This window comes from Vombatus ursinus, unplaced genomic scaffold, assembly GCF_900497805.2.
Source record: "Vombatus ursinus unplaced genomic scaffold, bare-nosed wombat genome assembly UNPS02014791.1, whole genome shotgun sequence".
In the NCBI taxonomy this organism is placed as follows: Eukaryota; Metazoa; Chordata; class Mammalia; order Diprotodontia; family Vombatidae; genus Vombatus; species Vombatus ursinus.
In genome coordinates this window covers 24,549,017-24,574,170 of record NW_020954569.1, presented here as the reverse complement: position 1 = coordinate 24,574,170, position 25,154 = coordinate 24,549,017, and the positions used below count along the sequence as shown (strand labels likewise).

The 25,154-nt window shown below is 37.5% G+C and overlaps 1 protein-coding gene across 1 annotated transcript in view; it reads right to left on the bottom strand.

Annotated features, from left to right (window-relative positions):
• Positions 1-25,154, bottom strand: part of RETREG1 (reticulophagy regulator 1) — a 171,545-nt gene that overhangs the window by 99,002 nt on the left and 47,389 nt on the right. The window contains exon 3 of the mRNA XM_027868895.1: positions 24,396-24,426. Coding sequence (XP_027724696.1) covers positions 24,396-24,426 — 31 coding nt within the window. The remainder of the gene's footprint in view (positions 1-24,395; positions 24,427-25,154) is intronic.

The window sequence follows — 25,154 nt, the reverse complement described above, 5'->3', positions numbered from 1 at the left end:
TAGTATAGAATAGTCCTTGGCCTCACAGAGTTAGTAATAACAATAATAACTATTATCAGTAGTATTATTATATCATTTATATAGTGTGTTAAGGTTTGCAAAGCACTTACATGTGTTCTCTCATGTGAGCCTTACAACAGCCTTGGTAGGAGGTGACATTATCACCCTCATTTTATAGGCAAGGAAACTGAAGTTGACAGACGTTAGCTGACTTGCTTGGGTCACACAGCTAGGAAGCGTCTGAGGCAGACTTATCCAGACTCAAAGTCCAACCTTTATCCAGTAGACAGAGACAAGTAACTATAGTACACAATAAGTTTTAAGGTTTACTTTGTAAAGCGCTTTCCTTACAACAATCCCGTGAATGGGCAGCTTACACATTATCATTACTGTTGTTTTACAGATAAAGAAACTAAGTTTTAGAGAAGTTATATGACCTGCCCAGGATGTAATTAATAATAACAATAATAGCTAACAAAGTGTACAATAAGAACTCAAACCTATGTCACCTGATTATAAAATCTGTTTTTCTGTCAACTATGACACATGACCACATATAAATGAGGTATAAACACTGACTTGTGACTTTGTAAATATTTTGGATAATTAGCCAAGGAAATTAAATAGTTCTATTTTTATAAGTCAACCAATCAACTAGCATTTATTAAGCTTCTACTATAAGTGACTGTTGACTATCTGGCGAAAACTGAATCATGTAATTTTAAAAATTATTATTGTAATAACCACAATACTACAAGTCAATTGTAAAGGGAAAATGCCTTAAAATGTTTTTCAGGGGTAACTGAAAATACTACTTTGATTGTAAGAAATATATTTGACATCTAACGCTTGCCATCTGCACTCTGGAGATATTACTATTGAAAGTCCTTCTCGTGCTATAAATGACATGCGGAGACTGAGTGTTATGGTTTAAAAATACTCTCTAAAATGACAAGCCAAATGACTGTAGGATTATAAGTTCTCTCTCCCAGTTGTTCAGGTATTAAACATGGCAGCAAGTAAGAATAGCTCTCAAAAAAGTCATAAACAGCATACTTGCAACAGAAGGCAGTACAACATGCAATTTTTTCCTTGCTGACCTGCCTCCTAAACAACCTTGTGATCTGTTTCCTTTCCTCCTTTATTCTCCTTCCACCTCCTTCATCTATCAAAAAGGGAAGCTCACAAGTGAAGGTCACATTCATGGATTCCCCTTTTTAGTAGTAATCCATGTCAGTACTGCCAGATATTCTGCTACTAACTAGGGTCATACTTTCCCAGGAGACACTTGGTTTATAAAGTTGCTTGAATTGTTTCCATTTTTCGGGGGGACGGGGCGATTGAAAGGCAAGAGCAGCGCCATCCAATTGCCATCTTCCCACCCTCGACTCCACCATCACCAAACCCTCTACTCCCATGCCTAAAGAACATCATACAGATGTAATCCAGATGTAATTGCCTTTTTGCCCCATTCAAAAAGACCCTAGGAAATTCTGCGTAGTTTTTTTCTGTCCAGCAACCTGTTCACCGGCTCCCCGCCAGGTTTCTCTGGCCACACCTCTAAGGGCACACAAAAGGCAGAGCACACAAATCAATTTCTAGAAATTCCATTTTTCCTCATTTCCTCCTATGCCAGCCCCACCTCTGCACTGACCTGACATCATGAAAACAGCCTGGTCTCCCAGTTAATAGTCTAGCCCTTCTGTTAATGTTGTTCCATGCTTTTTTCCTTTCAAATTCATGCTGTTCTACCCATCTCAAAAAAAAAAAAAAAAAAGTAAAGGATAGTCTACATCAGCCATTTTGTTTCTATCCCCTACAGTTCAGATTCCACTCCACTACTGGAGCTGAATTTTTAAAGATCTCCAGTGACCCCATCCTGTAAAATACAGGAGCCGTTTCCCATCCCTCATTCTCTTTGATTTCTCTTTAATATTCGTATTGTTGGTGGTAGACTTGGAGTCTGGAAGTCCATGGTTCAAGTCCTTCTTCTAACACTAGCAATGTGACTCAGCCTCTCTGATTCTCAGTTTCACCATCTATAAAATGGGGGTGATAATACTTGTTTAGTAACAAGAATATGTATTTTTTAAAATTTGCAAACAGTAAAGTTTTAGTTTCTATGATATTATTATTTTCATGGTTTTCCTCCCACCCACCTTCCAACTCCTGTTTCCTTCTCTGCACACCTTAATTGTGGGTATTCCCAGGACTCTCTGCCCATTCTTTATCTTGGTGAACTAACTTCAGTAGTTATCTCTTTACTAATTACTCCCAAATTTACTTATCTATTTTTGACCTCTTATCTGAGCTCCAATTTCACGTTTGCAGACGCTTACTGGACATTTTCTCTTGGTATCACTTCAAATTCAAAATTGCTAGAAGAGAATTCGTCACGTTCATCCCCCAAAGCAAATTTCATTTTTAACATTTCTATCAATGTTAATGTCACTCTCTAATCATTCTAGTATAACACTACTAATTCAACATTGGATTCTTCCCACTTCTCATACCCTATATTCAACTAATTACCAAGTATATTTAATCCTTTGTCCAAAATGTCTCTAATGTAAACCCTTTCCTCTATAGTCACCACTATAGTCCAGGCATTCCTCACCTTGCATCCACAGTGATGCAACAGCTTCCTAACAAGTCTCCCTACCTCTAATCCACTCTGCCACCAGACTTACCTTCAACAACTCCATATGATAGTTGGCTATTCCCTCTAACAATGCAAACTGTAACCCATTCAGACCACCTCATTCTATGTAACTGCTGCTCATGCACTCCCATAAATACTCCATGAAAGATCCATTCAGTAGACTGGAGGCCTTCCTCTAGATCTTTTAAATTATACTAGTACTAGTGCAGCACTTGGGCTGTCCATCTCTTATCTCTCGTTCTTGCTACATGACTAAGAAGTATTTTTACCCCATATTGTAGATATTACAGAATAGCTAACCAAAAAAAAATAAGGTCAGTTTCAGCCTGTTCAATGTGAGATGAAGTATTCTGAATTACTCAAAAAATAAAAATATTATACAAGAAAATAAAAGAAGTATCTAATTTTCTTTTTTTCTCCTACTCTAGAATTGATTCAACTCAGTTCAATATAAATAGAACACCAAACTTTGTGGCTTTTAGCCAGTTGTGACCCCCTTAGGGACCATGGCCTGACTCCCAGGGATATTATGAGTCAAAAGGAAAATGGAAAGATGAGCAACATCACACTCTCCCATGATAGCCAATCATGAGGCTTGTCTCCAACACAACTACACTTATCTACTAATATTCTCCCATTCCCGCCCCCAGCTACCATCCACCACAGCTCACCAAAATAGTTGTAGCTTCAAACAACCATAAATGGGACAAATGCTCTCCCTCCCCTCAGCATACCGAGGTCCTGAACCCCAGATCACCTCATGGCTATAACAGGTATCCCCTGAAGTACAAGCTCTTGTGCTCTAGAAGAGTGATCAGTGAATAAGGTCTGTGACACCGCCCCCCCACACACAACTTTTTGCTTGAAGTGGGACAAGTGAGTTACACAGGATAGGCCAGTGTGGATAAGTAGTAATATACAATAACAGATCCCCTTACATTATCTTTCCACCAAAACTCACTCCTTTTCTAAACTTCCCTCTTACTGTCAAAGATACTACCATTTTTCCAGCACCCAAGTTCATAACCTCTGTGTTATCTACTCCTCACTCTCCTTTTACCCCACTTACCCAATGAATTGTGAAACCTTCTTGTTTTTCTACCTTCACAACATCTTCCCTATCTGTACCCTTCTCTCTCCCCACACAGCCACCACTCTAGTTCAGGCTTTCATTATCCCTCACCTAGACTAACAAAATAGCCTCCTAATTAGGCTCCCTGCTTCCACTGTCTTCTCTCCAATCTATCATCCATACAGCTGCCCCAATGTTATTCCTGAAGTTCAGATCTGACCATGTCACTCTCCTATTCAATAAATGATTCTCCCTATTGAATCTAGAATAAAATATTTCATTTTATCTCCTTTATTTAGTTACTATTGAGTATGTTATAATGTTTCTACTTATTGGTATAGTAGTATACACATTTAATTCATAAATAAACAAAAAATACATATATTGCCCACACATGCTCAAAAAGTTTTTTTGTTGGAGCTCAGTGCTCTCATCTGTAAGCTCAAAGATGGAAGAGACATTTTCTTTGTTCAGTACATTTTGAAGCTCTTTCTACATGGCAAAGCACATTAGGATCCAGTTAATTAAAAGCAGATGTTCTACAAGGGTTACACTGAGGTTTTTTTTATGAAAAAGGGAAGTCATTTGATAATACTTTCCTTTAACATTTTTCAAGTTAAAATTACCTCTTCCACATTTGATGACATTAAACTCTGGATTCCCAATGAAATATTTGTATGATTATTTTTTCTGTATCAACCACACACCTCACATTCCCAACTCAGTATCTGATACAGTATTAGTGCAGATAGCAGGTAATCACTAAGTATCTATTAAATGAAGGAATAAAGAGCTAATTAACAGCAACTCTCCTTAGAGGAAATAAGCACTATTTGTTTTTCTACTAAACAATTCCACTAATTAAGGAAAGGCCAAGCTACACTATTCATGGAAAGAACACTCGTTTTAGAACAAAAGGGCCTGGGTTCAAATTATGTCTTTGACATTACCTATGTGCAAATCACTTCACAGTTTCCTATAGCTTAGGGGTACAGTGGGTAGGGCTCTAGATCTAGAGTTAGGAAGACCCGAGTTCAAATGTGGCCTCAGAGACTTACTAGCTGTGTGCCCCTGATCGAGTCACTTAACCTCTGTCTGCCTCAGTTTCCTCAACTGCAAGATGAGGATAATAGAACACCTATCTTCCATGGCTGTCTGGAGGATCAAATGAAATAATATTTGTAAAGTGCTTAGCATTGTGCTTGGTACATAGTTAAGTGCTATATCATGTAGAAAATGAGGAGAGCTGGCCTGGACCGTCTCTGAGGTGCTTCCACTTCTGGATTTGGGCTCCTAGGATCTACCTCAGAGATGTGTTAGAATGCATAAAGGTTCTAAACAAACAGAAACTGCCGCTCCCATAGCAGTAGCTGGTAGTATTTTTTTTTTTTTTAACTATTTTACCTTCTGAAAGTGAAGCAAATTTCCGGAGCTTAGGATTCACTATGAAAGAGAAGCCTGGCTTAGCAGACAGAAAGCTGGCCTCAAAGTCAGGAAGATCTGAGTTTAAGTTCCACCTCTGAAAACTACTAGCTTTGTGACCCTGGAAATGTCTCGAAAACAATAAACTGCAGAGCAGGCGCTAATTTGTTTTGGTAAAAGTAGTTTTCTCACTCAAGACTCCCTTATTTCCTTACACTTGCAACCTCAGGTCTTATCAAAGAGGAAATAAATTATTCACTGTTAATTTAATTATAAAAAAGGGGTCTTATCCTTCAAAAGGTCAAGAAAACAAGAGAAGGCTGCTATTCTAGACCCAATTCCCAACATCAAGGAGGAACACGTAGTCAAAGAAGAAATGACAACTCAAGGGAGGAAGGGAGCACACCATCCTAAGAGGCAGGAGGGGCATCGTCTGGAGAGATTCTGGAGACTAAACAGAGAGTGCCATCAGCCAATTTGGATGTCAGAAAGACATGCAGAGAGGACAAAGGTACATAGCTGAGGATGAATATGCAGGCGGGGTAAAATACTATCATAATCTTAGCAACACTAAAGCCCAGAAGAACCTGAGATTTGCACAGAATGCCAAAGACAGTGGTAGGTAGGTGGCGCAGTGGATAGAGCAACCGGCCCTGGAGTCAGGAGCACCTGAGTTCAAATCCGGCCTCAGACACTTGACACTGACTAGCTGTGTGACCCTGGGCAAGTCACTTATCCCCACTGCCTACCAAACTTCCCCCCAAAAAAGAATGCCAAAGACAATAAAAAGGGCTCTTTATCCAGCGATATCAGCTAAAAAATCAAAGTGACAGAATCATTGTTTGGTGTGGATAGGATGAGAAAATGGATGAGAGAAGAAGTACCACAAGGAAGTTCTTTTAATACCTTGAAGAGAAAATGTGTTCAGAAATATAATTTTAAGAATCTGTGATTAATGGAAATTGATTTAAAGACTGAATCAATCAACCAAAAAGCACTTATTATTAACTGCCACCTAGGGTGGTACAGGGGATAAAATGCTAAGCCTGGAGGCAGGAAGACCTGAGTTCAAATCTGGTTCAGAAGCTACCTATGTGACCCTGGGCAAGGCATTTAATCTATGTGTGCTTCAGTTTCCTCAACTGTAAAATAGGGATAATACCTATCTTCCAGAGCTGTTGGGAGGATCAAACACCATAATATTTGTAAATCACTTAGCACAGCGCCTGGCACATTATAGGTGCTTAAGAAATACTTGTTCCCTTGACTTTGTTCCCTTTCCTTCAAAGTCCCTGAATTTAAAGAGCTTATAGTCTATCAAGGAGGGTAAGATATAAGTATATAATTATATACTGAATAAACAGTGAATCAATCAACCATCATCCTTTAACCGCTCACAATGTGCAGGGCACTACTGTGTGACCACATTTGCGATGCAAAAAAAAAAAAAAGCAAAAATAGACCCTCCTCTCAAGGAGCTTCTGTTCTAATGGGAGTACAGAAATATGTACTTCTGAGATACAGAGTAGATGCAATGGAACAGGAGCAGGGAAGGAAGCAGCTGGGGGGGACCAGGACTCCTGAAGAAGACAGGGTTAAGCCAAGTCTGGAAGGAAGCTAGGGAAGCCAGGAGGCAGAAAACTTCCTGCCATGAGGGACAATGTGTGCAAAGACAGGGAGGGAAGATGCAGTTTAACGTATAAGTAAAAGAAAGTAGACCGACCACTATAGCTATACCACAGAGCATGTGGAGGGGAGTTACGTGCAAAAAGACTGAAACACAAAATAAATACGAGGTACTTTTGGAAGGGAGGGCACTAGCAGATTAAGGAATCAGGAAATGCTTTATGCAGAAGGATATATGCTGAGTCTTGAAGGAGGTATTCTCTGAGGCAGAGGAAAGGAGGGGGTACATTCCAGACACAGGGGACAGCCAGTATAAAGAGAAGGTGACAGAAGATGGGAGTGTTGTGTAAGAACAACCAAAATAAGGCCAGTTTGACTAGACTGCAACATATGGAAAGAGAAGTAATGTATAGTAAGGCTGGAAAGAGAGGTTGGGACAGATTGTAAAAGCCTTTAAAGGCCAAATGGAAAAGTTCATATTTTATCCTAGAAGTAATAGAGAGCCACCAGAGTTAAACAGGAGAAGGAAATTATAAAATCTACTTAGGGGAAATCACTATCAGCTGTGTGGAGGAGAGATTAGAGAACAGAAATACCAATTAGGAAGCTATTATATAGTCCAGGTGAGAAGCAGTGAAAGGGGGATGGATGTGAGAAAAGTTGGGGAATACCTATTTGTCAATTGACTGAGTATGTGATATAAGGTATATGGGTGAGGGTGGATAAATAAAATCAATCAAGTCACTTCACATAAAACAAGTGATAAGATGCTCACTCATGCAATTAAAATCAATCTGGGTCTTCAGACTAACTGCTGAACTGTAACTGCATAAGAAAGTGTTCAGAAAGGCTGAGGAAATTTGGCCAGGCTCTAAGGGCTCTCTATAAATTATTCAAACTGGTTAGAACTGTTCATTCTGGAGCTTAGTGAAAGTGTGGTGATCGAGTAAAACCCAAGGAGAAACTATTGGGGGGAGGAAGGAATAAGGAAAGGATGTAACTTCAGCTCCCACCTTGGCTTCCTTCCTATTCGACAACCACACTTTGGCCCAAGGAAGCCCTTTCCAGATTCAAAGGAACTAGAGTACATGGGACTAAAGAAACTATAGAGAACTTCTTGAGCACCCTTATGAATGAGAAGAATGGATTTCCAGAAAACCTAGAGTCACCTCTTTTCCACATGTTCTCTTTAAGCTTGGGCTGTTTTCCCCCTGAATCTGTGGGAAAATAGGACACAGACTTTGGGGGGGGGGGAGTTTTGTACAAATCATTCTTATATCAAATGTACTAAACCCCAATTTCCAAAAACTACTTAAGGCTGTATGATTAAAATAATTATCAGCTGATAATCTTGAGAATCTTGCCGCTGGGGGCTCGAGCTGATGGCAGGAGACAATCATCTCCAAATCCTGAGGTACCCCTGCAGGGTGGATGTAGCCTTGCTCTAGGACCTGAGTCTCATGTAGTAGAACAGGAGTCGGGATAAGGATTCTCAGAGCTTCAACGGGCTACAAAAGTACAGTGAGGAGTCAAGGATAACGCTAAGGTTATGAATCTGAGACACTGGAAAGATGGTAGTAAACAGATACAAATAATCAATATAAGAACTGATGGAAGTCATATAACCATTGTGACTCAAATATTCACCTACTCTTTGCAGATAAGGCTATCAAAACCAGCAGCATATCAATGAATCTCAAATTGCCACTTGGTGATTTCTTAAGAATGCCCATTTAATTACAAATGTCCTAACTATAAAAGTGCTTGCTCTCTCACGTTTTTGTTATTTCAACTCAATTCCCTATCCTCAACTCCCCACAGAAAACAAAAATGTGAGACTCTGCGTGTATGAATAAAGATGGAATTTAGAATATTGACCATTCCTTGGCCAATAGAGAGCAGGCCTCAGAGTCAGAAAGATTTGAGCCTAAATCTCACCTCTGACAAATATTTGGCTGTGTGACCCTAGGCAAATCACTTAATGGCTCAGTGCCCCAGGCAATACTCTAATGCTGTCAGTCGCAGAGAAAGTAAGATGTTCATTGGTAGAAGTCTCTCACCCAGAACTCTCTCCCTCTACATTGATTAAATCATGTGTTTGATCAAAAATAAACTCCAATGGCTCCCTATTGCCTCCAAGAGCAAAAAACAAAATGCTGTTTGGCATTCAAAGTCCTTCATAACCTAGCTCCTTCCCATCTTTCCAGTCTTCTTATACTTTACTCCCCAGTGTATACTCCTCAACTCAGTAACATTGGCCTGCTGCATGTTCCACAAACAAGACACTTCATCTCAGGGCGCAGAGCATTTTCTCTGGCTGTCCTCCATCCCTGGAATGCTCCTCTGCTCAGACTACTACTGACCTCCCTGGCTTCCTTCAAGTCCCAACTAAAATATCATCTTCTACAGAAAGCTTTCCCTAACCCCTCTTGATTCTAGTGCCTTCCCTCTGTTAATTACTTCCTATTTATCTTTTATGGAAGGCTTGCTTTGTACATATTTGTTTGCATGCTCTCTCCCTCCTTAGCTGGTAAGCTCCCTGGAGACTGTCTTTTGACTCTTTCTGTATCCTCCATGCTTAGCATGGTGCCTGGCACATAGTTGGTGCTTAATAAATATTTACTGATTGATTGAAAAACAAAATATATATTTTAATTCCGTCATTATTTAGAGTTGAAATTTTGCTTGTAGTAATCTAACCATCATTCATTTTCTCTCTCTCCAATTTGTTACTGGCAATAGACTCAGGACTATGGTGAAAGTGACCCCTGGGTTCTAAAAGATTATGTCAGTGAAGCACAGGTTCTGGCAGGTTCTTTCTACCCAGCTGAAGTGGCTCAGAGTAGAGATCTGGTGACAGACTGTCATCTGAGGGACAGGCCAGTAAAGTTCAGAGATACTTATTATAAGAAAGCTAGCCACCAGGAAAGGAATTTTTCTGGGCACAGTGACACAAGAAACTGATTCCTAAGACACAATGGGATGGTTATCTTTTGTGTCAATGGAAGAAGTACCCACAGTGATAAAATTACTGGAGTACAGGACTGTCCTGTATCTCCCCACCCCCACCCCACACTCTTCTTTATATCCTCCTCCTGGCTGAGGGTAGTGGGCTCCGAGAAGGATGAGAGGAAATGGGAATTACTTAGGGTCATCAGTCTCACAAGGAGTTAGAGAAGATCTCTCTCAAGTTCATTCCAGTTTTATTACAGTATATTACTCTATTATTTGACAGCTCATAAGCCACAGTTTTAGTGGTTTGTAGGATCTTATATTATTCTGGATGAGATTGTATTGGAAATCCTCAGTTACATTGAGAGCATACTCAGGAGAACCCTAAAGCATGAGGGAGGAGTTTAGGTAGCATGGGTTCCAAAGCCCGATTCACCACTAAGGCTCTAAACTATCTTAGCTGATAACTTCACATTAATGTTCTTCCTCATGCCTGCCTGTAAAGCGGCAATTCTTCACACCAAACAGGGATGACAATAAGATGATTTATGTTAGAAAGCACACTAAGGCCAGGCATCACCCCATCCATTCTCCCCTGGCACAAGCAGAGGAATTAGCATATATATCAGGAACTCTTTTTTTAAATTTGAAAAGCATTTTGCTATTACAGCTATTTCTGATTACATCATTAAAAATGGTCATTTCGTCAGCAGTCAGAATAAAGGGATTTTGTTTAGAAGGTTTTTGTAATTGTTAGGGTCATAACAGAAAGAAAGTTGATATTCATGGAGGCAGCACAGTGTAGATTATTATATAGATATGATATATATAGATACATGGATTACGTATATGTATATACATAAAGATTATTAGATTGACATTTAGAGGATCTGAGTTCAAATCCCACCTCTACCACTTACTATGTGACCTAACCTCTCTAGAACCTAACCTGTAACTTCTAACCTCAGGATCCTCACCTGTAAAATATGGGAGTTGGACTAGATGACTTCAAAAGTCCTTTCCAGCTCTAAATCTACAATCCTGTCTATTTTTTAAAATGCAATATATGTCTTTGGCAATTTCTTAAAAGCGATTCTTTTCTAGAGAGTTTTACTTAGAATTTATGTTGTGATATTTTAAAAAATCAGTTACACAGTTTCCTTTCTCCTGAGTAGGAAGCAAACCAAGCAGCACATATTGTTTATTTCTGATGAATAAATCTGATCTGCAAATACTGATTTCCAATTAAATATGTAACCTAAATATAGGTGCCCACATGCCAGTTTCTGCTCCTAAGGCATCTAATCAATAGACATTTTCTTCTTCACTGCACCTATGGCCACTATGCCAAATTCCAATAATTCAAAATTTTCTTTTTACCTAATTATTTAAATTCCACTTAAAGGTCAACTGAAATAATTGGTTTAACATAAGAACAGAAAGTTTTCAGAACACTTTATTCCAGTCTACAGAATAATATTTATTTTTACAACCAAAATAAAGCCTCATTAAATTTGGCCTTCAGCACAGACAACTTACCAACATGAAATTCATTACTAATAAAGAAATTTGCTAATACACAATCACATAATTAGAGAGATGGAAAAGCCCTTATAAGTCACCTAATTCAATCCCTATCTCAAAGTATAAATAAATTCTAGCACTTATTTTCCCTCCTTTTCACCCCAAAATCAACAAATTTACATCAGAAACATGCTTTCTATTGACCAGAATGTGCACTATGGATTCAGATGGTGGTGTCTTTCTTTAGGATGAAACCTCTTACGGAACTGAGTTGGTTTTTTTCATACCAAAGTCAACACATTTTAAAAAAACTCCTTACTTGGAAGGATTCAGCTTGCTTCCTTGCAATTTACAAAATCTTCTGATGGGGCTTTTAAAGTTCTCCAATGAATTCTGTATCTACTCCATTGAACGCAAAGGTGAAAAACTTAGTTCTTTACTTCACTGCTAAAAAAAGGAATGTTTAAAATCACAAGTGTTGTCCTGTTTCCTCACTGCTTTCCAGCTGATCTAATTTCCAAAGTAAAGTGAAAACTTAAAAAAAGATTAAAATCAGGAGATACATAGGATTTTCAGAGACCTCCCAACTAAAAAAAATCTCATTAAGCTGTTGTTGCTTGAGCTCTTGCTATCATCATCCAGGTTCAGTCAATGAATAATATCCAATCATCTCTTACGAAGACGAAAATGTCCCACAAAGTCACCATTGTATGATATAAATGAACCATATAATTATATATTCAAACAAGTTTGAAAAATGGATAAAAGATTTGTTTCCATTTTCAGTAAGATTCTCTGACCTTAAAAGTAACTCTGATCAAAGTCTATCCCAGGCATTTTCCGTCAGCTTTTTAAGACAAAGATAATCTTATTTTAAACATTTTCTTCCAGCATAACTTGAATCAATTAAAGAATAACTGTGCAGGGAAAAAACAGGTCTTTTCACCTAATGTAATGTATTCTTCAAAATAAGGGATTCTCTTTCAAACTACCTTTTATTTAGCTATTTTGTATATACTCATGTTTTGCACTTTATGCTGTATGTACTTATATACATACTAATTGTTCCCAGTGGAACATAAGCTCCTTTCAAAGAGAGACTGTTTCATTCTTTGTACTTGTATCCTCAGCACTTGGTACACAGTAGGTATTTAATAAATACTTGTCAACTGATTAATTTCATTTTTAAAATACAGCTGCAAATGAAAAATTATCATAGTAAATTACGATTTTAAGCATTTTTGCTTCAGTCTTAATACAGTACCAATAATATCACTTTATCATAAAGACACACAATTTGATAAAGCAAAAAACTGTGTTTTCCACAGCATCTGAAAAATACTTATACTAAGTTAATGCTTTTATACTATAAAAATACTTATACCAAGAGTTTTAAAGCACAAGGTCTAAGCACTGCTGACCCTAATTTTCCTCAGTAACTCACTCACTGGACAACTAGGATTAACTCTTTTAAACCACTAAGTATTTAGTGCCTTACTCCTTGTTATTATAAACCCCTTTAAATCTTTAAAATTATTTATACTGCACCCATCCCAGGATGTGTGTATATACATGAGGTGGAGGTGTTTTGGAGGCAGGGATTTTTAAAAAGAGAACTGGGAAGAAGCTGGAAGTAAAGAGGAAGGAAATGCCCATTGATAACTCAGGGTTTTCTCCCCATGCCATACATGCTAGCATTTAAGAAACTAAAGACTCATTTTTTCCCCTTGGGATGCAGACTTTTGACACTAGAGGTCTGGGCGACATGATATGAATTTTGTCCCCATGGCTGAGGACCTGGTGTGGTCATGCTCTCCCTTCTAGAGCCTTGGAAGAAGACCTCATACTGTTCAATACATAACAACAACCAAGTCTTAGTCTCTCAGTGACCTGCATGGCAAACTGCAATGGCAACCCAAACCCCAAAACACAGCACCTTTTGTGTTCATCTGATGAGTGAGTCTGACACTCTTGTCTGTTGCCTAGATCATGGCACCAGGAGGCAGAAGTAAAGGACATGGGGCCCTAGTTAGTTGAGGGACAAAAGTCAGGAATATGAGAGGATGTCTCTTGGGATGATAATCGTGCTTCAAAGATTTAATGCTTTTTTGGTATCAAGTTGCTTTCTACTTTAAGTGAATTATTATTATTTTCATGAAACGAAGACGTGATTAATCCTGAATGGTCTAAAAAGGAAGAGATTCACTTGGCAGGGGCCCACAAGCATTAACATGAACAAACTGAACTCAACCAGGCTTTAAAGCCCTGAAGGTAACTACACAACATTTAGATTTCAGCCAGCGTATCTGCTATACAGTCTTCTTGTGAATCACAAATACAGGAATTATAGGTTTCTGTTCCTTAAACCAGAAACTATGTAGGTTCTATAACTACAAATGTCAGATATAGTTATGGTTTCCATGGAAATCATTCCTATATTTAATTACATGAGGCTATAAAGATCCTAGGGTACAAACTGAGGGTGCCTAAGAAATTTAAGTTTCTTAAGAGTAGGGGTTATCTCATTCTTTGTACTCGTACCCACAGTACCTGGCACACAGCTGATGCTTAATAAGCATCTGTTGATTGCTGTTGATTGAATGTGCTTAATGTTAGAAATTTGATCTCAAAGTCTCCTCTTCTGTTTAAGGCTGAGATGGGGCTCAGGATTTGAGGTTTATAACCCAAGGATATCTTACTCCATTCCCTAAAATATACCCAAACTGTGATGATAATTTCCAAGATGCTTACAAAGGTAAAAATACGCCACTCTCCCAGAGGAGAAGGGCAATGATTTTACTCCTTGTCAGGTACATTCCAGAGAGATCCAAAAAAATCCAAAAGATACTCGTTAAAAGCTCTAACAAAGTGAGAGAGACACACTCCCACTTGACTCTGGAGAGGGTGACCTTGTTCATATTTTACTATGCCATTTAAATGGGTCGGCTTGACATGGCCTGGATGCAGCTGAGGGAAAAGCAAATATGGCTAGGATGTTGCTGCCGTAAAAAAGATGCTATTTTGGTCAGAGGCTTCAGAAGCTTATTCACTGATACGTTGGAGTTGTTTCCTCCATAGTGTTAGCTCACACTGTATGCCAACCCTTCCCCCTGGTTTTAGTCTACAGCTCCAGCCTGAGTTCCGTGACTTCTACCTAGCCCTCTCAATTTAGTGATCAGAGTAAACTCACTTTTTGGCTTACATGCAGAATGACATTCTGATTAGCCTTTTGGATTTACAGTTGGACCACATTCTTTTTCTCTAGGGATATTCTCTACCTCAGGACCCATTAATTGCCTGAACCATTTGCATCGCAGGGCTCCCATCTCCTTAGTGTGCAGGAACCTGAAATACAGGGCAACAGAAGTCACATGACTCCCTGTTCTTGGTATGCCTTTAGAAAGCCAAACTTTGGTCAGAAGATGGTGAACCCATTCTCTGTGATCCAATCTTTGGAACCCTGGAATTTCTATTTAAAATTCCAAACAGCTTAGCAATAACTTTTCTATACCAAACTTTTTAATAAAATATTTATATTTGGGATTCTACTATTCTATGCTAAAGCTAAGAAACTGTACCACTGTTTGAGAAAAAAACTTTCACTTATCACAAAAACGAAACCAAAAATAATGATGATGATAAAATCACAACTGCGAGAAGGTGTGTTCTTGGAGAATGTTAGGGGAGAAATGTTAGAGGAGAAAAAAAATTACCAAGCTAAAAACAATTTTAAAAGTAGATGTTTGTTATGTATTGAGAACTTTAATCCAAATCATTCACACTAATCTTACAATCAAAGAAAAAAATAATCCTCTTGACATTTTCAATAGACACTATGTGTGGACACTAAAAGAAAGAACCTGTGTGAAACTAAGCTGCCTAAAGAAACCTTAAAATTAGCATTACAGCTTGGCTCTTTAGGCAGACCACTTTGGATAAGACCACTATAGCCTGCTGTGTTTGCTGCCTATCATTCATAAAAATAGGTCAGACAGAGCAGTACTCAGCACACATACTGAAAACCAAGTTCACATTACACTAATTTTCCAAGTATAAAGATCAATTCTATGAGTGCATTCTATATATAATAGTTATCTGTATCTATAATAACACAATCAAAAAGTACTCCAATAACTTTAACATACTTTAACCTAACGGATTTCCTCTATTATTATTTTACAAAAGAAAACACCAAATCTTTCAGAAAAATTATAATTAGTACATCTATAATAATAATAATAATAATAAAGAATACAACTGTATTATATGCTTTTAAGAGAATTTTTTTCTAATTCATTTGATCTATTAACCAACGGAAACTCACTTTCCAACACAGTAAATAACAGACCTACAAAATGTAAAATAAAGTAAAGCCCTGAGGTGGCAATCCTCTTACATTTAAAACTCTGAAAGTTGAATGAATGGTCCAAAACTTTTTATCTTTTTCAGTAAATATGTCAACCTTAACTCCTCAGGAGGCCTTTACTGAAACATGGCTCAAATGAGGCCAGCATTTGGGAAACCTTGACTGTTCAAAGCCAGGATTCCTTATTGAGCCTACTAAGAGAGATTCCAATTATGGCCAAGTCAGTGGGTGATTTCTGAGAGGCAGACAACTGAGAACTAAAGTGCCTAAAAATGCTTACCTCACATAACACAAAAGGCATATAATACAGACTTCATGCATCTAGGACATTTCTCTTGCATCTCATCATATCTCTAAAAGAAGGGATAAAACTTTAGAAAATTAAATGTATACCTACCACAAAATGTCACAAGTTAAGCATTATACATGAAGGAAGAATACTGAATCATAAAAGAAGGAGTGTTTTAATTTTACTGCTGAGGAGTTTTATGAGAATAGAAGAAAATTTAAAATTCTCATAACAAAAATTAATATGACAAGAGAGAAACCTAAGGGACACAATTATTTGTATTAAGTACTTTGAGAGTCATTCAATAAGATAACATTAGAGATGTTAAAATTTTGTGAGTTCAAATGAGTTTTAGAACTGGATGGGACCTAAGAGATCATCTACTTCAAGGGGTGATAACCTTGAAAATTATAACTTGTTCATGATCAATGCAAACAGAAGTGTGGGGATCTGCTGGGAGTCTAGAGAAAGAAGAATTAGAAAGTAAGAATTTGTTAGTGTATTTCCAATTCCATTCTGGTATGACCTGGCAGCAGAAAGAAGTTATCTGATTTGTTTAGCAGGTATATTCCTATAATGATATCTATCATAGCCTGAGGATGTCATCCCTTAAGATCATTCAACTTCCTTATGATATTAATTTGATTTCCTAAGAAGACCATCTTGATAGAAAGGCAACAATCTAGGCAGTCAACACAAGTACTCCAACTCACATGGCAGTACTATTTCTCAAAATAAATTAACAAACTTAGCATTCCAATTCATATATTAATCTCTTGTAAGTTTGGTTATTATGAATCAGCATCTTGGAATCTGATCATCTCTATGTGAACTGACAAAATCAAGTACATGAATATACAAAACCAGACCTTAGTGATCCATGGGTAACTGATATTCCAGGAGTCCACTACCTCCTAATAACAATAAGATCATTACTTTATTAAAATTTTTCTTTCTATAGCCATAGCACAAGGCTCATTTATATAATTAAAAGAAGAAAAGTTCCACTACAAAAGAAGTGTTAGAATATTTTCTCAATTTTTTTTTTTTACTTTATGTTGCTAAAATGACTGGGCTGCTTAAAAAAAAGATTAGCTAAGGCTTAGAAGTATCTCAAGTCTCCCTTTTTGGATAGTTCACATCCTAAGAGAAGAAAGAAAGGAAAAGAATGAAAGAAGAAAGATTCAGCATGATACTTGTTTCCACTGCCTTTCTCAACTCCTTGCTCTGCCAACATCATTCAACAAACTCTCCTTCTTTGAGAGTCATAGTATCGTATCAAATCACTCTGCTAAGATCTTCATTTTCATTGCTCATTTACCATCCCTATGGTCATTTTCCCACCTTCCTCAATAACATCAGCACCTGACTCACTGTCTTCCTCCCCATCACAAGCACTCTAATCATCCCTGGTAAATTCAATAACGTGTTACATGATCCTTGTGTTACCCTGTCCTCCTAGTTCATGCCCCAAGACCTCAGCAAGAATCTGAGAAAGGCAGTGGAAGCAAGTATCATGCTGAATGAAAGATGACTTTCCTAAGTCATCCATAAAAGTGGTCCTTGACTTTCAGACCTCACCACCACCTGAAAACTGCTCTGCCTTCAAGATCATGAAATCTGTTGTGAGAGGGAAAGTTCAATTTCTTGTCCTTGCACCTCTCACAATGAGTAAATAGTCCTGAAACAGGTGCTCATCTTTACTGCAACTTCTGCTATCATGACTCTTTCCTTGTTTTTCTAGTCTGTTACCCCTAATCTGCCTTCATTTCCCTTCCTTCAGTCTTGACCCTAAAAGTCGCCATTTCAACGCAGTTACTGAAACATTTTCTCACCTATTAGAATGTGACCTCCTTCTTAAAGGGACTCTTTTTACCTTTCTCTTTATCTCCTGCACTTAGCATGAAAACTGGCACATAGTAAGCACACAGTAAATGATTGTAACTGACTCTTGAATCCTCTACCCCTTTATTTTTTTCTGTTCTCTTCCTACAACTCTCTAACCCTGGGTCACTAATCATCTCATCTCCTTTTTCCATACCCCTATTCCTTAGCCACCAGGCAGTTCTGCAGTTCAAAAAACCATGCTGACTGCATCCACTACAAATTTATGCTACCTAAAACCAATGAGTCCTCACTACTACAAAGCAATCCCTTTTGATAAAAGGATCTTTGGTTGGCTGCTTTCACACTCCCCAAGAGAACTCTTTCAAATTGTCCTATTACTCATCTTCATTTTCATCCCTTTTTCCCTAGCCACAATTTTTCACAAGATGACCTTGCTTCCTACTTCACCAATATCAATTTGTCACAATCTCCCTCACTAGCCTCTGTGTCCTCACTCATGCTCACCCAGAAGTCTTTACAGAGGATAAGGTCCTCCTTGCCAAGGATAACTACTATATTTGTGTCCTCTGGGACCTGTGTCCATCAATCATTCCCTCTCTTTTTTCCATCTTCAATCTTTCTAGGCTTACTCCTTTGCCTGACAACTATAAATGTGTCCATGAGGCATCTGGGTGTGTATATATACACACGTACATATATGTGTGTACATGTGTGCTTTGTGCATAGGTAAATATATGTAGATATATACATATACATATAAACATGTAAATTCTAAATTCTCATATATTAGAGATATGTCTATGTATGTATGTATGTATGTATGTATGTAAGTACATATCTTATCTTAATCCCACCACATCTCTTCAAGCTTTTTGTTTTATAAAAGGCCATAACCAAAAATTGCATTACGGCCAGCCTATAGGTGATGGACCTATCCACACTTAAGTTTAGACTGATCCATGGACAAGTAGACTGTATCCTCAGAACTTGATTCAAAGGACTTCTGACATGGTAGAACCTGATCAGACTTACACAAACTAACATCCTATAATTTCTCATCCTTTTCACTGCTAAACTTCTAGAAATAATATTTTTCTTTCAGTTTCCACTTCCTTACCACATACACATTCCTCAAACCTTCACAATCTGGCTTCCACTCCGAGCATTCTAAATGAAAATGCCCTCTTCCAAATTACCAATAATATCTTAATCACTAAATCTCATGTCCTTTTCCCAGTCTTCATCCTCCATGACCTCATGGTAGCATTAACTTCCTATTTCTTCTTGGTTCCCTCTCTTGATATTCCTCCTGTCTCTATTCCTACTCCTCTGACTCCCTTAGAGTTTCAGTTGCCTTCTTTCCACCCCCTAAACATGAATGTGCCCTCATGGCTCTGTCTTCAGCCTTACTCTTTTCTCTCTACATATTCTCTCTCACTGTGACCTCATCCATTCACAGGCTTCAGTTAGAGCCTCCACACAGATGGGGTCCCAAATATATGTATCCAGTCCAAATCTGGCCCCCAGAATTCTAGAGTCCTACATATCCCAATGAGATGTCCCACTGGCACCTCCAACTCCACACACCAAACTGAACTTATCTTTCCCCACTAAACCTGCACTTCTTCCCAGATTCCCTATTTCTGTTGATGACATACCACTACCCTCTCAGTCAACCATGTTCAAAACCTCAGAATCATCTTGGACTCTTCTACATCTATCCCTACCCCCAATATCCCATCAGTTGCCAATTCTGTCAGTTTCTTGCATACTCTCTCTTGAAAGTCAAGATATACTCACACTGCTGTCATCCCATTTCAGGCCCTCATCACCACATGCTGACACTGCTAGAGCAGCCTCCTAAATAATCTTCCAGTTCTTCAGTCTCTATCCTCTCTAATCCATCCTTCATGTAGCTGGCAAAACAATCTCTCTACAGTAAAGGTCTGAACATATCACTTCCCTAATCAAAAACCTTCAGAGGCTCCCTGTCACCAGTAAGATAAAATATAAGCACCTTAGCCTGGAATTCATGACCCTTTCAGAAACAGACCCTGAAGCTAACTTTCCAACCTGTTCAGACAAACTCCCTTTACATAACCTATGTTTCAGACAAATGGAGTAGTGATCCCCGTCTCACCCTGATCTCATCTCTATTTACCATACAGATACTTTGCTGACTTCATTATCTCCTGAAGTTCATCATTTTGCACAATGAAATCAACTCCGAAACTCAAACTGCCTAAACACTCCCTACCCCCGGAGCTCCTCTCTTCCTCTGACTGGAGAGGGTAGAAGACGGACATGGATAGCTCCTTCCAAATCTTTCGCTATTTAAGGGTAGCACCAAGAGAATTCTCATCAGTTCCCATCAGGCTACCTTCCTTCATCCTCTCCAGAAACTCATCATTCTGCAAGATGAAATTAACTTGGAAACTCTCACCTCTGATCATTTCCCACTCTAGCTGCATGACTTCATCATGCCCCCCAAAATCTCCCCTACCCACTTTTCATCTTCTTTTCATGTGCTATCTCCTCCATTACACTGTGAGTTACCTCTGATTCTTCATGTATTCTCACATCTGGTCTCCTCCTTAGCCCCCCATCCCCAACCCCATGCCTGGAACACATTCCCTCATTTGTATCTGCCTGCTGAAATTCTCTGCCTTCAAGGCCCAACTCCTCTCTGACATCCCCACCTGCAAAGTTCTTCCTCCCTCCTCAAATTTTCCCAGATCACTTAATCTGGATCCTTCCTTTGACCCTAGGTGGCACAGTGGCACACTCACTAGCTATGTGACCCTGGGCAAGTAGCTTAAACTTTCACAGTCTCAGTTTCCTAATCTGTGAAGTAGGGATAACAATAGTACCTACTTCACAATATTATAAGGATCAATTAGATAATGTATGTAAAAGTGCTTTGCAAATCTTAATGCATGACATAAATGCTAGCTATAATTATTATTACCTTCAATCAGGCTTATATATATATATATATAATATATGTACATATTATATTTATATGTCTGTGTGTGTTGTATCCCTCACAACATAAGTTTCCTAACAGCAAGGATTTTTTCATTTTTCATCTTTATACTCCATAGCCCAGCACAATATTTTGCACATAGTCAGTGCTTAATAAAAGACAGCTGAATTGAAGAAATGTTTATGCCTTGGCCCTTGCCAAACACTTCATCATAACTAAAGAGACCAGATATAAGTGTACTTAAAATACTTTTTGATAATTTATTCAATACAAATCACTTCAAGTACACAAATATAGATTATAAATAACATATTAAAATGCATCCTAAAACTCAAGATAAATCCCTGTTCATGTCTATTAGTTGTACTTATGCCATTGTTAAATCAGAAATCCAAGTCCTCTGTGCTGAAACATATTTTACATTTTGATATTATTTTTCAATTGTACTTCTCATTCTAACTTCATCCCTAGTAAATTTTCTGTTAGTTATATCTACTGCTAAAATGCAATTGAAATTCATGCTAAAAACAAGAATTTGACTCAATTTTCAAATTAAAAAGCGAGTGATAATAAAATTTTTAAGGGCAATATTTTTATGTGCATTTCTTTCATTATAAAATTCTATTGGAGTACAACTGCAATAAGGTGTTTTGGTTCATTTTGGTTTTTTTCAAACTTCTTACAAAATGGAACCGAATATGGCAGCATGACAGTAAAAGTCTAACAAATTACAGGGCACATATACAGACATCCCACCAAATACCATTAATTTGAGTATTTTGAAAAGTTTTATTGAAGTGTTTTGTTTTTACATTACAAACATTTACAGATTCCTCTCATTTTGTGGGAGGTCATTTGTAACAAAATAAAACAATCAAGCAAAACTAATGATAGTGACACCTCATCTGAAGATACATGCAACATTTCACATCTGCAGCTCTCCCCTGCCTCTCTATTTTTTTTAATGAATAGAAATCTATTTCCTCTTCCTCTCCCTACTACATTGGGGGAAAAAAGTAAAACAAATTTATTTTAACAAATATACATAACAAAAAATTCCTTCATCTCAAATTCCCTATATATCTCATTCTGTACCCTAAATCTATCACCCCTCTAAAATGGACGGCCTTCTCTCTTCCTGATTATTTCAAGTTAGTATTCCTTAATTTTTTCGTTTTAACATTTTTTTCAGTATCCCCTTCCCAAGACTTAAGATTTATTTTGTTTATGCCTAATCCCTCTCTGAATCTGCCCTCCCTCTTATATTTCCTTTTCCTTTCTCTCTGTCCAATCTGTATCCCTGTTGTTGAATGTATTTCTACACTAAACTCTTTGGTAAATGTGTGTATTATTCCCTCTCTTAACAAATTCAAGTGATGCTGCTCCTCTATCCTTCCTACCAAGTTTGTATATGGTTCTACTTACAAAATCTAATTATGCATCTTTAACAAATTCCCCCATCTTTTCTCCCATTTTCCCTTTAATCTGTCCTCTCCCTTCTTCTTATGCTTTTCTTTTTTTCTGACAGCAGCTTCAAAATAAAACAACACTATAAGTCTTCTGTCTCACTTTATTACCTCTGACCCCTTGTGACACTGGGATTCTAGAAAAATCCTTTTAACATCCCTTCCCTCATTGGAATGTTAACAGTTCATGTTATAAAGTCCCTTCTGATGATTCACTTATAGTTAACTTTTTTTAATTTTTGCAAAAACAATATCAAATGAAACAACACAGCAGAAAATTATTTTCCATTAAGACCAAAAGAGGTAGGATTGCTGTGAAATATGCTTGTCATCTCTAAGGAGCAATCCCAAATCATTTTTCTTCATTCTTACATCGTTGAAGGTAATCGTAAAAAATTTTAAAAGAGTACACCCAGAAAAAGAAATGCTCTAAATGTCTTTCTAAGAAAGTATTAAAATAAAAATGATCAGGGATCTGACTTATTGAGGGGAAGTATCCATCTGTCTGATCCCTCATCAAACACTGTGTCGTCCCCTCACCCCCCCACTCCTGCCCCCACGCGCATCCTGCATTACTTAGAATCACTTAGAAACAGATTTTTCTCACTAAACCCTTATCATGTGCAGCTGTATAATTGGCAAACCACGAGGAATAGTTTGGGAGCAACTATAAGGTACTGCCCCTTTCATACATGGGCATTTAGGTTGCTGATAGGGGTAATTTTCTGTCTGTTCTTCAGACATCTGTTTCTTGATCCAACATTTCAAATAAGAGCAATTCTCTGGGAGATGGAAAGGAGGAGGGATACATGAGGAATGTAAGTAAATGTAAAAACAAAGAATACCATTAAAAATCTGTATTTTACAAAAAGAGCAAAAAAATGTATTTGAAAGACTGGGTTTCTTTTCTAAGTTGATGTTAATAGCTTTCCTTATATAAATTCACTTTTTCTGCCCCTTTCAGCAACCAAAATGTCCATATATGACAGGCTGGTACATTACGCTTACTCCCAAACTATTTCTCATGGTTTGTTAGTTGTAGTTATAGGTCAGAAATGAGTGAAAAAACATCTAGAGGCTGAAGAGAAATATTTTCCTTCATTTTTCAAATGGATATTCTTGCACTAGATCCAAAATCACAATTTAATTTAAAAAAACACTAATGAAATCTGGCGGACCCCTCTCAATGTGGAGAGCATATACTGTTATGCAATTTTAGATCGTGTTATCTTAATTATGACATGTTAGCTTCACAATATCCACTCTGACTTAGGCAATGTAATATACATGTATATGTATGTATTTGTGTCTACGTAAATATACTTGAGTATATGTGTGTGGGTGTACACACGCCCACACAAATATCCAATTTTTTGTACCTAAGTAACATTCAACTTAATGCAAATATTTATTAATTATTTCTAATACACAAGGCATTGTGTGAAGTTTAGAGAAACCATAACAAAAATGAAATAGTTGCTTCCCTCAAGCAGCTTACTGGGTAAAATTAATATAGACTTGCATAAATAACTATAGGTTTAAAACAAAGCCTTCAAAATAAATCCAAACATGTGGTCAGAAACTACTGTATTAGGTGCTAAAAATGCTAATACCATATTAATAGACTACTACTCATTTCTACATTTTCCCAGTTTCCCTCACTCAAATACATTCAGAGAAGAAAAACAAGAAATATTTCTTTGCCTGAATAATTCCACCCTATTCTTTCTTATAAGAATAAATACATAACTATATGTATGTTATTCTTTAAATATGTAAATGTAAATAAAAATATCTCTAGGATACATGCTTTAAGCCATTTTGCCTTATTTGGCCTTATTAGCACACTGTTCTAATTGAATTAGCCAAATTAAGCAACACAGCAAACCAGTACAGACTATTTTTCCAGGAAAAAGTTTAGGGCTCTACAAAACACCACTACTGAAAAGCTTGAAGATGCAACCTGCTTTTTAGGACAATTGTCATAATTTTGTTCCCAAATCAACTGTGTTGTTGGGACATTCCACTTTGGGACACTGCCACAGAAACTGGGTCCTTTCACTAAGACCCTGAACTGTGCAGGGAGAATAGATACTACGATAGAGGTTTAGATGCCCTCCCCTACAGTCCACACCTGAAAATTATCTATCATATTACACAGATTAAAAAGGAAATACCCTACCTTTCACTGAGGCTCCTCCACAACTGCGCACCTGAAATAAAAATATAACATAAAACTCAATTCAAGCCTTTTCCCTTACCCATTTTCTCTTTTAAATAATTTCCAAACAACCTGAAGTTAAATACTCTTCCAAACAACTTAAAATTTAAAACTTTTTAAAAAATTACCAACTAAAAATTCCAAAAACTGAAAACTTACTTTTCAGGCAAGTTTAGAGCTTGAAAATAAATGAAAACTCTCAAGTTGTCTAAGAAGCAGAATAGCACTGTGGAGAGAAAGCTGGCTTAGGAGTCAGAAAGACCCAGATTGAAGCACTGTCTCTGACACATACCAGTTTTGTTAATTCTCTAGGACTCTAAGTTATAAATGAGTTGCCTATGTGCAACCATGGAGGAATCTTCCACACCAGGAGTTCCCCCATGTGGCCTTTCTACCCCCATACTATTTCCAATCCCAGTTTAAAAACATAAAAAGTTTTCCATTATAAACTTGTGATATAGTACAAGGTACAAGACAAAATATTCACCTTCATTCGCTACCTATTTCATATCAAAAATTTTTAATTATCTTAGGAAAATCTAATAATTTTTAATATTCTTACAATTAAATTTTCAGAGGTGAAACTAACATGAATAATTACAAAAGATGGCAGAGAAAGAGCCAAAGAGGCTTTAAGATACACTCTATGCTTTAAAAGGTCAATCTGATTTGTGGTTATGGGCCAGGGTATTTGATTAAAAATGACTTTCTTGGATTCAT